This window comes from Chroicocephalus ridibundus, chromosome 1, assembly GCF_963924245.1.
Source record: "Chroicocephalus ridibundus chromosome 1, bChrRid1.1, whole genome shotgun sequence".
Taxonomy (NCBI): domain Eukaryota; kingdom Metazoa; phylum Chordata; class Aves; order Charadriiformes; family Laridae; genus Chroicocephalus; species Chroicocephalus ridibundus.
In genome coordinates this window covers 213,208,802-213,224,930 of record NC_086284.1, presented here as the reverse complement: position 1 = coordinate 213,224,930, position 16,129 = coordinate 213,208,802, and the positions used below count along the sequence as shown (strand labels likewise).

Here is a 16,129-nt window from a genome sequence, read left to right as displayed (position 1 = left end):
CCTGCCATGGGCCTCCCCGGGAGCAGCAAGGCTGAGCTGGGAGAGGCAGTTCCATGGCTGTAACCTGAAGCTGGTGCAGTTTTACAGCTTGTATTTTTTTGCTGGCTTGCTCATGAATGGGATTTTATAGGGCAGATTAAATATGAAATGCGAAACACGGGGGAATTATACCCTTTACGGTCCCCAGGAGGTAGAGCTCGAAGATGAGCTGTGCGCAGTGCCTGGCAAATAGTAGGAGGCAGCAAGTTCTCTTTGAGGCTTTGGGGTAGCCCTTTTGGATGCTTTGGAGGCTGAGGGGCCTGGGGAGAAATGAGGACCGTGTCCTTACTCTTTGCCCACTCTGCTTCGGGGTGCTGCTTCCCAGGAGCTGCCTTTGGGGTGCTGCTCCTGGGAGGGGGATTTTTACGGTGCTGTTGTGTGGGATGGACCGGAGTGTCACTGTGCTCTGCGCCAGCATCGGTGCCATCCTCACACTGATGGTCTGACCTGGAGAAGATGACCCAGGTGTTTGCTGTGAGATAGAGAAGAGCCTTCGAACTGTGCTGTATTGGGCTTTTGTTGGTGAACGTAGCTCCCACAGATTACTGCATTGGGGAGGATCTGGTTGAGCTTTTCTCAGTTTTTCCAGATGAGTTTGATCATTTGTTGCATCAGTTATGGCTTTGCTTTTTTCAAACATCAGTATTGGCAGTTTATCGCAAACTCACCTGTTGAAAAATAGTACAGAAAAAGACAGAGCGATGGTAACACAAACTCCTAAAACACTGAGCATGAACTATAAGGATTTGCTTGTTGCCATTGATTTGCTCTTCTGTCTTGAAAATAAAATTACTGTGGAGCTACTCGTGTTGATTAATGAAGAATTAGCTGGAGACTTTCATTTTCTGTGTCAGGGAAACTGTGTAAAGTGTCAGAATAGACAGCAGCCTTGGAGCAATAATGTATAAGTGGATATTTAAAATCTCTCCCAAGGCCATGGGACAGTCCCAGTGAAAACAGAATGTCTGGCAGTCAGCCAGCCTGGTTTGTTAAGACACAGGAGCAAATAAACCTTTAAAAATAACAGATACATAAAACCTTCCCTCTTTCGCTGGAGTCCTCATTATTAGCATGAACATGTGTCTGTTTTCATCTGGGTGATTAGACTCTTGGAAGTCGTCTCCGTGATGAATTGATGATTTCCATTAGAAACATCTCAATGGCCTGGACTAAATCAGCTACCAGTAAGGCAATAATTGAAGAATTATTAAAATAAGCCCTGGGGAACATTTGTTTTAGGTAGGACATTCTGGAAACTTTCTCTTTTGTGTACTATGCTCCTGCTATATCTTTCAACAAATACTTTCCCTCCAGCAAGGGTGGGTTGGTTTTTTTTCTTTCAAAAGGCAGTAAATTTGCTGTTGCACAGGATAAACCCAGTAAATCTGTGGCTGTGGCGCCTGGTTGTAGTGCCGGGCAGCCAACAGGGACTGAGCAAGCACAGGGTGTTGGCAGGATCATCCTTTCTGTCCTCTCCGTGCCCAGCTGGTTTCACTCGCGGTTTCCCAGCATTTTTGGAGGCTGTCCTTTCTGCTGGCCAGCTTTGCTTCGTTGCTTCACAGGCTGCTGGTTGCACCTCATTCTTCCCATCTCTCACAGGGATTCCATAGGCAGCATCTCCTTGAGGAGCTCATCCCACAGTAGTTAAAGAGCAGAAATCACATGAGTGTTTGTGGTTCACATGCCTGACTTTTGGGTTTTGTTTGAGTGTATCAGGAATTAGGACCAGATGCCTTTTTTTTTCCCCTTTTTTTCTTTTTTTTTAAGAAAGTGCCTCTTTTTTACATCATAAATCTTTCCTTGAGGCCGTGAGAGAATATCTGTGCTGCCCACCCTCCAGCCAAACCACAATAAATCAGTCGGTCTTCCCGGCCCCTGCCGTGCCTTATCTGTGCAAAGGGCGCAGCTTGGAAATTAGTTGTAATTAGTTGTTGCTAATGGGAGAAGGCAGCTGGCAATCTGCAAATAAACATGAAGCTTTAGTCGCGAGTGCTGTTCCTGGCCCGTCAGCAATTCGCGAGCAGCATCACAAATCACGTCCACTCACAGACGTCCTGCACGAAGCTGGAAAAGAATGGGTAATGTGAAAAATTGCAACTAATAGGGTAGGTGAAAGTCTCAGGTGGGACACAGCAGGGTATGCTTGGCATCATGGATTGCAGTGGGGTTGGGGCAGTGGGATTTACACCAGTGTGCTTGCCATAAACTGCTTTTAATAGCTTTAATCTGGTTGTGTGCACCATTCCTCCTCTCTCACCATGGCCTGCGTCCCCTGTCCCCTCTTCAGAGGTGACTGGGCAAGAGATTCATCAACTTGCATACAATCCTGAGGCCTCCAAATTCAATTCCTGTTCCTCCTGGTTCTTTCAATGACATTACAAGTGCCCTTGCAGCTCCAGTTGAAACTGAATTTTCTGGCTTAAGATATAATATTGCTCTAAACAGTCACATAAGTTTTATTTAGCTGAGACTGCATCCAAGCAGTAAGAATTCAGTTTGATGTCTCTCTACACCGCTCAAATTTGGAGAAATTCACTCTCCACTTGGAAAACGGGGATATTCTGATTGAACAGTGGCGAGATAAGCATCATGAGATGTCGTAGAGTCAACGAATGATGTTCAGAAGAGAGTGGTAATTGGAAACTCTATATTCTACTTAGATTACCTTTGATTCAATATTGAAATACAGATGCTAAGTACTGGTCCATATCCTGTCCAGGAATGGCTAGATCTTTATTGATGCAGATGTAAGTGAAGATACCCAACATGGTAATTTAAGTTTCCAACTGGAGGACTGGAAATGCGTGCATCCCTGTATATGCACTCAGCTTCTAGTTAGCTCTTCACAAAGGCTGTGAAAGTAGCTGTTGAATAGCATTTTTTTTTTCTGAATGAAACATCAGGTAGAAGCAGGAAAAATGAAATTACCAAAGCTTAAAAAGAGTAAGGTTGCTTTAATATTGCTAGAGAGTCTGCAGTCTGTGTAAAAAGGGATCCAATGACAGGACATCAGAAATTACCATCAGAAAAAAACTCAATGTAATTAGTCAGTGTGTGTAATTAACCACTCGACAAAGCAGACAAGGGATTAGTGGTATCTTCTAAGTCAAGCCTGGCTACACTGCTAAACGTTAGTCTTTTGTCCAGCCAGGAGCTATGGATCTGAGGCAAAAATTGTACAGTCTTTGTTTTGTCTGGGGTCAGATTAGATTATCATAATGGCTTTAAAATCTATGAATCTGTCATATTGATTTTAAGTGAGTGAATCAAAAGACTCCTTTAATGTAGGTATGCACATTCAGCCCAGAGTTGAGTGAATAATTCAATAATTAATTTGATGAGCACAAACATAAGAACATGAGCGCCGTTTTATTGGGTCATACCAAAGATTCATCTGTTCCAGGATTGCTCCTCAGATGACAAAGGCTTTTGTCTTAAATCCACCACCTGCTAAGTCCATTAGATTCCCCATTTCTCATCTATGGTGTGAAATAATTCCTTGTATTTCCCTTTTCCATGCTCCATCCTTTTCATGATTTAGTAGAGTGCTATCTCTGTCATCTCTTTCCTTTGCAAATTTGATCTCACTTTTCATGGAGAAACTCTCTGGTCCTGCTTGTTTTTCTTCTCTACCCTTTCCCAAGCTTGACTATACTTTTGGCCAAAGAGTTTTCATGACCCTTTTCCATAAAGGTCATCATGGTGCGATTTGTGCGAATGAACACAGAAATGGACATTTCTGTTCCTCACACCCTGAAGTGTGCCCTTAGCAGCATCACACCCTAGAAATGCCTCTTTCCTCGCGTTGGCTGAAAGAGATGAGGTTGGGTGAGATGAACTTTGTCAAAATGATGAAGCTGCGAGTGTACCATGGACGTTTAGGGGGATAAATTATTTTTTTCCTTTGCACTCGGTTTTGTCCCAAACCTTCTGCTTGCTTTTGCATGGCCACAGAGCATTTCAGCAAACTGTCCCGTGTAAGTCCAACATTTATTTCCTGATTTTTATAGATTTTGTATGTTGTAAAATTGTGCATGTACCACAGAATGGGTTTTTCCTTGTATTCACTTTAGTTACTTGCAGATTTCTTAAGAAATACTTCATTATAAGCGAGCAGAATTCTGTGTTTATCAATTCTCTGCAAGTTTCTTCACACTTTCTCAAAAGTTGAAGAGCACATTAATGACTTTTTAAATGTATATAGTTGCTGTAACAGTTTGATAAAACAAGATACCTATATCATTTATAGTTGGTTTGTTTGGTCTTAATATTTAGCTCCTGAGGTATTATTTCTAACTACTGTTTGGACAAGTCGATTTTTGCAACAACATGTCTTGACCAGTTGACTGCATTTCTTTTTCCTTTTGGTTCAAGCTAAGTTTTCCCTGGTTGTGTTTGTTCAGGACAGAGGGACAACTCAAAGTCTGTAGGTATTATACATCCTATAGAAAAGCTACAAAAAAAGAGCAGAATTTATGTGAGATACAGGTGATACAAGGAGCCCCAGAGTTCTTTCTGCACCGAGACGTGTATCACCCAATGTTATCTTAAAGTCAGCTCTTTCCACAACGACGTCTGCCTGCAAACTTTCTTGTAAGAAAGTGTGTGGAAATCAGACTCAGAAAAAGAAGCATACACATGAAAGTGAATTTCTATTAAGTGTTATTCACAGAAAAGCTTGGCTGTTTAAGCTTTAACTGAGAGTGACTTTACTGTACTTTTCTGTGGTCCTTTTTGATATTTATGACAATTGCCAGTGCCGCATTCATCTTATATTTCCTAATTGTTTACTATACATTGCGTAATTTACAGTATCCGTTTTCAGTTACATCAGTTCTCATTATTTTTAGGTCTGTTCTTCCTAGTTAATGCTGGCAGGACATCGAGGTTGGTTTCCATTGGAAAACAAGTCAAAAGGAAAACAACCCAAACCTATTAGTGCTGAAACATGACCTACTTTTAAATTGCTGTCAGGTGAGGAATCTCCTCCAGATTTTAACTATCCGCTTATTTTATGGAGAGCTGGAGGAATATGACAGCAGTTAGGAAATACATTGTTCCAGCCCTCAGACGCTGGAAAACATATTTTGTGTGGTGGTTTGTCTACAGAACTCGACTTTTCTGTTTTCTAGAAGCAAAGTGAGAAAGGTTCAGGCAACAAAATCATATATACATACAACGAGCAAGAGTGATTGCGCTTGGGTTGATTTACTGACAACTCATATGAGAAAATGAATAAATCAGGAAGTAATTGCTTCTTTAAAATTGAGTGTTTGAGTTATTTAATGCATACCGTCTGTACTTTAATGACATTTTCTGAAATGCTGGGGTTTTTTTCTCAGTGAAACCTGTGGTGAATCCATTGTGTGTGTGGATTCATATGCGGCGACATCAAACCGTTGACTGACATGGTGGTCACAGGTGAAAGTCAGCGTTGCTGAGCTTCGGCTTTGCATTTTCATTTAATGCAAAGCCGTGAAGAAAAACAGGCTGAATAGCCAACTTATGTATCCATAGGCCTTTTTTAAAACGGCAAGGAACACACTTGTGTGATCAGTCTGGTAACACTAGATGATTCCTTGGCTCCTGTGGAGGTGCCAATCAAGCTGAAAAAAAGGTGTGCCCACCTTCTGCCCATCATGGTGTTTGTAGACCTCAGCGGAGTGCTGGAGACATGAAAGTTTGCGACAATGTTTGATTTGCTTGCACGGTGGGGTTATCAGCGCAGGTTGCTTTACTGCAGATACGTGCCTCATAAATAGTGATAGCAGCACTGGGGGAGTGTTGCTGTAGCTGGAAGGCCCTGGGTCTCCTCCACGCACTGCTGCCTGGGGGGACAAGCATAGATGGAGCCAAGTGGGCTGCTGGCATTTGAAGGGCTGTCATAAGCTGTCAGTCAGTAAGGTTTAGTCATAAGAGACTTAAAAACCTGAGGTCCTTTGTCATTTGGTTGCTACCAGTGCTGTCACACTTTTTACCGCTGATGGAACCAGGGGAAATTTTGAATACGATGTTGAATATTTGAATATGGAATAAAATTTGGAATAAAACAGGACGGCATCGACCTTGAAAAATCACGGACCTCAAAAGAGCTCCACAGTAGGGATTCAGTGAAGGAAAATGTTGTCTCCAAAGATTTTAACTGCCAAACTACAAACTGAGCTTTCTAGAGACTTAACGGTCTTGTCCCAGTGGAAACAGAAGTCTGTTCTCCAAAGCACAACCTCATTACAACTGCTCAGCAAATGTCTTTTGAAACTTTTAATGCAGGGAAAAAAAGTGGTTTAGTTTGCTCAGTTTGGTTCTGCGAGGTGACCGCATCATTTTTGCCCAAACTGTTCCAAAACAACCCCTCAGGATGGGGGGCAGCCCTCTGGTGCAGCCACCATCGCAGTGGTGATGAAGAGCTGAAGGAACAATCAGCCCTCCAGAATAAATCCCGCAGCAACGTTGCTTTGAACAGCACTGGCAAAGGAGAGGGTGCTAACACCCATCCATCCTTCTCTACCACATGCACACACCTGTGTTCTGGAAAAATAAGCCAAAATTAATCCCATGTCCTTTCCTTGGTGGCCTTGGAGCATATATTTATGTTACCATCAGATTTTAAGGTGAGTGATTTAAAGCTACAATAACGAGGAAAGTCCTTGCCTTGTTCAGGCTGAATATTTTATGATGTGCAGCAAATGAGAAAGCCAGTGTAGCTTTCTGAGGTGTATACTGCACAAGGCAAGTCTCTGCAGGACGTACAGTATTTCTATAGCAATATCTGTCCCTGCCTGATTAACACCTTGCATTATTGGCACAAGGAGAATTTTAATCACATACTTATATTTACAAAAGGTCAGACTGAATAATCATAATGTTCCATTCTGGGTCTAAAATCTATTAATCTGTTTACTAGGTTTCTTTTTATGTGTTGTGTCGTTTGAACAATGAGACGAGGGCAGCCAATTTTTCTTTCCTTTCGAACAGCGAGCTGGCCAGGTTTGCTTTCTGGTTCTCAAGCGTTTTCACAATGCAGAGGAAGTTTAAAACCAAACAGAAAAGCCCTCCGTTAAAACCAAAACAAATTTTAAAAATGGAAATATTTGTATTAATAAGAATCCCTTGATTAGAGAGAAGCAATACTCAAAGCCAGAACTTCCCAGGCATGGTCCCTTTGGTCTTTCTTATCTCACCTCACACTTCCAGCTTCATGCCCGGGGGGCTGACTTAATGTGCTTTTTCTGATTTATATTGTAGGAAATCATGAATGCGTAACTTCTGATCGGTGAGCTGTTCACAGTAGTAGGGTGATGCTCATATTTTACCATTTTTCATATTGGCCTGGGATGCTTCCTGCTCCAAATTTCTGAAATCAGCCCTCTTTCAGTTAGGCATCCCTAGGCTGAAGGTTAGTGAGTCCCTAGGGACGTCTCTGCCTTTCTGCACGGATTCTTCTTACCCAGCGTGGTGGTGCTTTGATGACTTCTCCAACGGAGGCCGGATCATGGCTTGAACTGCAGTGAAGAATCAGGTGAACTTCATGCGCTTCTGGGGGGAAAAGCCTACCAGCTCTGAATAGCTTTGATGGGATTCTTTGCGTAAATCCACCGCTGCTGACTTTTATCAATAAGACTTTTGATAAAAAACAATTAAAGTATCAAGCAGTAAACAATCCAGAGCAATTCCAGCCAGTACTCCAAAAGAGATGGAAAAAAAAACCCATCAATTTTTTTGCCAAATGGCAAAGAAGTCAAAGTGATATTTCAAAGGGTGTTATTTTTCAAGCTCCTAAAATAGAGCAGAAAGGTTCCTACACTTGATAACAGTGGGGGATGCAGGGGTGAATAAATGAGAGGATTTATCTGTACACGCAGATGGTACCAGCAAGAGAAAGAAAAGGTAAGATGAATACATTAATATCAATAAAAGGCTAACATCTTTCTAATTCCAGCATTTATTTGTTCTTTTGTTCATGTATTTTTTTACCTGAAGGCAAATATACGTAGGGATGTCCCCCGCTGCCGTGCTGGTCTGGCAGGTACCTGATAGAGTGACCTGCAACGCGTGAGTGCAGGTTTCACACTGCTGGCAAAGACATCAGCAATGCAGAGAGACTGGCTCTTTGTTTATGAGTTGAGGAGTCTTAAATTACGAACGAGTTTTTGTTTGGTGCTCATCTTTAATGAAAAGCGTTTCTTTGAAACTTGGCACATTCTGCTTTCCTGCTGGTACTGCAAAGGGATCGGTTGCTTCGGATAAAGGTTGATCCCATCCTTTCTTCTTCCCTGCAGTTTGTCAGTTTGGCTCTTTCCTGATGAACTTGGTGAAACGGGTTAATATAAAGGTGTGATACTGATTTCTGAAATGTTTTCCTCATCTCTCCCAAGTTACGTCTGTAAATTAGAAAATGCAAAAATATAGACACTGTGTAGTGACAAGGACCGACACCAACCCTCGAACAGAGTCTTTACAATTATTAGGACACTGTTAGAGTGACTTCTCCTTTGCCTCTAATGAGGATCGTGAGGTTTTTCAACAACCTTTTTTCACCATCTGTGCAGGGTGTTCAGTCAACAGTGTGCACACACAGCGCAAATAACAAGGTAGCTCGTCCGTATGCACAAAACCACTGGCATTTTCAAAGTTTTTTTTTTTAAATCAGTCCTAAACTGAGACACTGAGTGTGGCAGCCTGTGCTGGAGGTTTGTATCTACATTTAAATGCCCAATTGGGAAGAAATGAGAGATGAAATCCCCAAATCCATCTGGCCAAAAAGAAAAAAAAAGAAAAAAAAAGATTAAAAATAAAACAATGGGCACTGATTCTGTTTTTAAAATCTGTCTCTGGGCCAACTTTCTATAGCTGACCCCAGACCAGAGGACTATAGGAGTTTATTGCAAACTCCAGTACCAAGTTAGATCCTTTGAAAGATGTTCTGCATGGTTGATACACTAATTCTCCATAGTGAAACACTAGATCCATAAGGTTCTATCTCAGGAAACCCTGGAACCAGAGTGCAATCTGTGTCTCCCCATTGGAACTGCAGATAATGCCTCTTTTTTTCATATGGTCAAGCTGTGTCCTGCTGCACCTCTTCAAACTGGGGTTTGATGGCAATGCAGCTTTCCCAGGGGGGTAGGGCTTGTGGAACAGGACATTGCTGTATGTCCCGGTTGTTTCGCTGGGGCAAGTCTGGTTCTCTCTTTCCTTCAATGAGAAAATGGAAATGATGTTTGTTCTGGCTTTGCTCATTTTGGTAGTCAGCGATATGAGCTAAAGGTGCATAGCCTCAGGTAAAAGATGTAGTTGAAGTGAAAAGTGTTTGTATTTATGGTTGGGTGGCTTTTTTTTTTTTTTTCATTTTAAACTAATTTAATCTTCTGGGCATTGTTTTGAAAGTGATTCCCATATTCCTGGAGCCAGGCAGGGCTCATGCTGGAGGCGTCCATGTGTGATGTGGCTCCTTCTCCAAGCACTGGGCTTTCCCCACACCCCTTGGTGAACCAGGAGAGAGTCACCCTTTGGTGGCTGAGGAAGGACCAAGGGGTGGACCTACACATACTTTGCAGGCGGTCCCAGCAGGCATCCACGCAGAAGATGCAGCTGCTCTGCTGATTTTTGCCCAGCTCTGAGACCCTGGGCAGGGCTAACGCTACTCTGGATCACAGGATGACGCTTGAGCTGTTCCCAGGGTTAAATGCTCTTCAGGTAGCTGCGCTTAGCTACTCCTCCTTTCAGCTTTGCTTTGGAGGGAACCAAGATCGAAATCAGCAGGGGAAAAAGGTTCCTTGTGCTGATGTTCGGGACAGTGCATCCAGCCCCACGAGCCAGTGCCAGCTGCAAGACAGGAGCACTCCTCTTCCACTAATAAGAAATTCCTCTTACCTTTTCTTTCTGGTCAGAAAATTTTTGTCTTAAATTTTTTTTAGACAAAGACCTAATTCTGCTCTTACTGCCTGCAGTTTCAACTCTGCCTCCTGCGCCCTGCTCAAAATTGCCGTAGAGAGGGCAAAGCTGGTGCTGCCATTAAATTAAAAAAAAAAAAAAAAAGTATCTCAGAATAATGAAGGCTGGAACAAATTGCAGCAGCGCTTTGTGAGTGCCCAGGTCTGTTCAGAGCAGGATGCCAAGTCCTGTCTCAGCAGGGTGGAGGGGGTTGGGATCAAGACCAGCTTTAGACAAACAAGCAACGTCTCCACCATGAGCTTAGCGCTCAAATGCTCTCCCACAGCTGCCCTTGCTGGTTTGCTCCTGGAACGGCATCGACTTCTGTCATACAGGGAGCAGCATTCCCAATGACGTTACGGTTGAGTTAACCCTATTTCAGAGGAGAAAAGCCATGTGGACATAAGGTCCATATGGAAAGTAGCCATGGCCTTGGGTGCTGAGTTGCAGAGCATCCCTGGGAGGTCAACCCCAGCTGTGACACTTCCCCACAGCAGGGACACGCTATAGGTGAGTGTAAGCACGTAATGCAAATCCCATGTACCACGACACGGAGTCACCGCATGAATAAATAGCAGCATAGGTCCCTCGACTCTCTGCGTGTACCTGTGTTGCAGTTGGTGCTCCAGATAAGCCAGTGGCTGCAAACTTACCAGCTGTGGCTCCTGAGTCCTTGGTTTAAGCTCTGGTTTGCAATGCATCACTTAAGAGGTTGCAGATATTTTCCGTGTGTTGAAAGCAAATTATAAACAGATTGAGCCTGAGTACAGTAGATCCACTGGACTAAATTTGACAAAGAAAAGCTTTCGATTAAAGAATGAGGCTTAAGGGGGATGGGGAGTGAGCTGGCATGGAGGGAAATTTTGTCATTTTAATGAAAAAATAGTTGTGGAAGTACACTCTCTGCAAACATCGAAGGAGAGAGTCCTTGTGCAGGAAAGCACGTGATGTAAATTAGTATCTACTAAAGCAGTCCATCTCTTAAACACAACAAAAGTGACTGTATGAAATAGCAAAACAGCATGCATTGCATTTTCATGGGGAAATGTGCCCTATTCAGTCATATTAATTACTGCGTGGGCTCAATTTTCAGTGCAATCAATCCACAGGAAACAAAAGGGCTGCAGGGGAAATAGAAAAAGACAGTCAGCTAATAGGAGCCAGATTCAATAAAACTATATCTGCCTTCAGTGAACGGCGAGGCAGAGCTGCGTCCATTCTCCCTTGGCAAGGCACACGGCGGGTCGGGCAAAGGGTGTAGGGCTGAGAGGGGCTTGGAGCAACACCCGGTGTGTGTATACTTATGTATATATACTTATACACATATGAGGAATGCAGCTCCTATTGTGAGAAACTAGGAAAGGAAGGGTTTTAATTCAAGTTTTTCTGTGCGGTGCTCAGGGTGACATCTCAGAGCAGGTTGTCGTGTGATGGCACTTCTGCCAGTGCAGCCTCTGCCTGCCATCCCTCCGTCCCCGCTGTGCCCTGAGTCACGGGCGCTCCGATTCGGTACGATACCAGGGCATCTTCCTCTGTCACGCAGGCACTGCTGCTCCGGTCGCTCTCTGCCAGCAGCCAGCACCGAGCCCCAGAGCTGCTGGTGTGGCCAGGGGTCTCCTGGGTGGACTTCAGATGCTGGGTGAACTTCACCTTTACAGCAGAGTTTCAGTTTAATGCCAATATTTTAGCAAGCTGTTTGGTTTGTTTGCCTAGCACTTAATGGGGGGATTATCCGGTTTATTTTTTTTTCTTACCAGATCGCTTTTCAGTTTTGAAGTTGAATGTGTTCATTTTTAGCAGTAGCCTTCTCTTCCATTCAGGCTCCAAACTTCCCAAGGAAGTGACTTCATGGCATTATTCAAGCAGATTATTGCTTGGAGTGGCTGCGGCTGAATTACCTAGTGTTCATATAATGGCAAGCTCCCCGTCCATATGTATTTAATGACTGTAATCATTTATTATTTTCCCTTTATTAGGTTTTGTTTTTAAGGAAAGTTTTACTGCACTATTTATGATATGCTAAGTGGTGCAACTTGCTGAAAAAACATATCGCGTACATTTTATTTTTTAATAGGTTTTGCTTGTTAAAATGGAAATCTTTTATTTACCCTAGTAGGGTAGTTTTTTGCTGACAGTTTTATTATTTCAATTACTCAGATGTTTCTTTCCTCTTTTGTTTCCCTAGATATTCCTCCAGGGAGTTTTAATGTGTCCATTCTTTATTTAAGATTGGGTTCAGAATGCGTTATTTCTAGCAGGGCAGAGGAAAAGCATAATATAGCAGACATTAAATGGCGGGATGTCAAGGTTTTATTTTCTTTCCTCTTTGAATTGTGGAATCCTTTCCCCATCTGTGTCATCCAGTGATTAATTGCGCTGATAATCTGCACACCTTCATCAATAACTGTCTGCTACCAGTGCCGGGCAGAGGCCGTGCTCTGCCTAAAGGGTTTGTGGCTGCTGATAAATGAACATACATGTACGACTAAAGGAAGGGGATGACCCCTGAGAGCTTTTAAAATTGCCAGAGACCCAGAATCCTTTAATGAACTAACACTCTATAGGCACTGGCAGTAACTACTGTATGCATTTCACTTGCTGGGGGGGAAGGGAGAATGGGACCATTCCTCCAGGGTGAAACCCAAGCTTTGGTTGGTGGAGTGAAAAGTGAACCCCAGGAACTCATACAAGTAGGGGGCCTTACAGTCCCGATGGGCCAGTACCAGCGGGACGGGCAGACCGAATTCACCTATAGGAAGTTCACTAGGGTGGGACAGTGCGGAAACTGGTGTCTGCTCCCCTGTCTCTTGCTGGGGTAGATTTGTCTCTTCCATCTGCAAGTTCTAATGAGCCTTTCATAGAATCATAGAATCGTAGAATCATAGAATTATAGAATGTGTTGGGTTGGAAGGGACCTTTAAAGGTCCTCTAGTCCAACCCCCCTGCAGTGAGCAGGGACATCTTTAGCTAGATCAGGTTGCTCGGAGCCTCATCAAGCCTGGCCTTGAATGTCTCCAGGGTTGGGGCCTCCACCACCTCTGGGCGACCTGTTCCAGTGTCTCACCACCCTCATTGTAAAGAACTTCTTCCTAATGTCTAATCTAAACCTGCCCTGCTCTAGTTTCAAACCATTGCCCCTCGTCCTATCACTACATGCCCTTGCAAACAGCCCCTCCCCACCTTTCTTGTAGCCCCACTTCAGGAACTGGAAGGCTGCGATAAGGTCTCCCCGCAGCCTTTTCTTCTCCAGGCTGAACAACCCCAACTCCCTCAGCCTGTCCTCACAAGAGAAGTGCTCCAGCCCTTTGATCATCTTCGTGGCCCTCCTCTGGACCCCCTCCAACAGGTCCGTGTCCTTCTTGTGCTGAGGGCTCCAGAGCTGGACACAGTACTCCAGGTACTTTGACGACTCTCTGATGTGTAATGGATTTTATTGTCCATGGCTGTTTCTGGTTTAGTTCTGTTATTTCTTTTCTTTGCCCCTTGCTACTCTTCTGGTGTCTGCGGCAGAGACCAGTCCTTGGAGTATGAAGAAACCAAACCCAAATGCTTGTTGGAACAGTGGGAGAGCCCCCAGAGCTCCAGAGGGACGTGTGCTTGGACTGCCCATGGCTAGTGCCTGGCCCTGGCCATCCTTTAGTGAGGTAGAAAGCACATTACAAAGTATGTCCTCACACCTTTGTGTCCTGTTGTGTTTTCCAGAGTGTCTGGGGGAGAACTTTTCGACCGCATTGTCGAGAAAGGGTTCTACACCGAGAAGGATGCCAGCACCCTGATCCGGCAGGTCCTGGATGCTGTCTACTACCTGCACCGAATGGGCATCGTGCACAGGGACCTCAAGGTACGACCGCAGCGTGACTTGGTCCTCCAGGCAGTGTTGATGAAGGTTGCATAATTATGAGTCTAACGCATTTACATGTGTTAGTAAATGTTTAGTCTAGCCTCCTGTGGGGCTGGCTGTTTCAGTGAGGTTTTACTGTAAAAGAGATGTTCTGAAGGCTCCGTATCCTCCCATTGTAACTGGTTTTAATGAGGACTTTGCAATCAATGCTGTTACAATGGCAGTTTTGCACATATCATGTGGCACAAAAGTCATTCATTAAGACCCGAAATATTACATTAAGGCATGAAACTCATGTCAGCTGGGATGTAAGTGTTTACTGCTGTAAAGTGCCTTGCAGTAAATGCTACACTTACTTACTTTTTACTTAACAATAAATAGTGTTGGAAAGTTGAATGGTTTCCTATCGTGCTATTTTGACCAGTGTTTTTGGAGACACTTTTAAAAGCAAAGGTTCTTCTAAGGAACATTGTGTGCCAATGTGATTTTTAGATAATTTTCCTTTCAGCTCTACTGTGTTATCACATCAAAAACTCTCAGCTTTTCTGGCAAAAATAAAATGCAAAACATTATTTCTGCATTGTTTCCTTCCTGTATCTTAAACTATCATTAAGATAAGCAGAAAGGCTTGTATTTCATAACACACAGCCAAACCTCCCCATTTTTAGTATCTTAAATCAGCAGAAGGCATTACAAAAAGATACAAATGTCAAAAGAAAAGTGTGGGGTCAGTTCCTGAGCTAGTTAATTCTACCAAAACGTACTGCCAGAAATTAGGAATTCCGCGAATGAAATAACACCACTTCTTGTGTTTTGGAGGGATGCTCTAAACAGGAGTTGCCTCGGATGTTGATGCTGTGGCCTTGAATTGTACCCATGTAAAGATAATAGCACTTGACAAAACAGGTCAAATTATGTAAAGGCTTAATGATCATTAATAGAGTCAAGAACCACAAAAGCCACAAAGAAGTCCTATTACTTATTTTTGTTTTTACTTCTTAAATACAATTTTTAATTAAATGTATTTTTAGATCAATTGTATTTTTAATATGGTCTAATATTAAACTGCATGTTTGCAATTCTTGGCAAGTCCTCTTAGCGGAGGTCGTAGTGCCGAGAACATGACTTCACTGCTTTGCCTTAAGATGGATGAAAAATTGTAGTGATGAGAGATACTATTTATTTGCTTTTTATCTCCTCCAAAAGTAGTGCTGATGTGAAATGCTGCATGGAGTAAAAGGATTATTCCAAGATGTGATGGTGGGGGGGGGCCAAAACAGAGCCTGTTACCCACGTAACCACCAGCAGCACAGTTCTCCAAGGTGGAGCTGTGCCCAGGACAGGCAGTCATGGCCTCGTTTTGCGAAAACCTCAACACAGTCATTTCCTTCTGCCACTCTTTGACTCCAGATGTGAATCTTTTTGCTGTGCAGGGGCGGATCCTGCAGGATTGCGAGCTTTTTCACACCTTACTGCTGCAAGGGACTTGCCTCAGCCCTGGACACTTCTGCCAGAAGTGGTCATCCTATGAGCTTCACTTCCGAAATATACAGTAGAAGAATAGAAAGTAGAAATATATTTTTTAAAGTGTTCGTTTGGCACATTTTTAAGGCAAAACCTTGAATATGCTGAAGGAAAATATATACCAATGTCCACAAACAGTATTTCCTCCTCATCGTTATGCAATTTAGCCCTAACAGTCCTAAATAATGGGTTTTTTTGTAACAAGGCATGGGTTAGTCTTCTGTCTCCCGTGGTCTTCATGTGCTGCCCTCAGTTCCCACTCATTTCCTGAAGTACATAAAAATATTCTCATATTTATTAGAGTTCCGTTGCACTTCCGTATGGAAGCATTGTTTAGTATTTTAACATGACCAGCTTTCTCTCAAGTTCAGTTTGTAGGAAATAATTTCAGGCTTCTTTCTGCAACCCGAGGTTTTGGAGGGAGGTCTGAGTCCTCTTAATTCAGATACTCCATTGTATGAGCTCTTAATATTCCTGCCTTTATAATTTAAAGGAAGGCTGTAGCTCTCACTTTAAAGCAGATTAATCTTATTTAAAAGTTCCTATAATAAAATGTGAGATCTGGTAATTGGGAAGTGGATTCATCTACAAATTACTTTCAGAGTTTATGTAAGGACACACTGAATTTACCAACCTTTTCCAGTGGTATTTTGGGGCAAAGACTGGCTCTTTTTCTCTTTCTTTTTGTTTGAAAGTCTTCGTCAGTACCATATCAGTTGTTAAAATGACTCATAAAATATGGTGTATGAGGAACACCTACTGTGAATTTCTGTTAGCACAAACATACCATGA

General features: G+C 43.0%; 1 protein-coding gene across 3 annotated transcripts in view; it reads left to right on the top strand.

The window, feature by feature from the left end:
* Positions 1–16,129, top strand: part of CAMK1D (calcium/calmodulin dependent protein kinase ID) — a 235,676-nt gene that overhangs the window by 172,463 nt on the left and 47,084 nt on the right. For all 3 annotated transcript variants that reach the window (XM_063323613.1, XM_063323612.1, XM_063323614.1), the window contains exon 4: positions 13,675–13,813. In XM_063323613.1, coding sequence (XP_063179683.1) covers positions 13,675–13,813 — 139 coding nt within the window. The remainder of the gene's footprint in view (positions 1–13,674; positions 13,814–16,129) is intronic.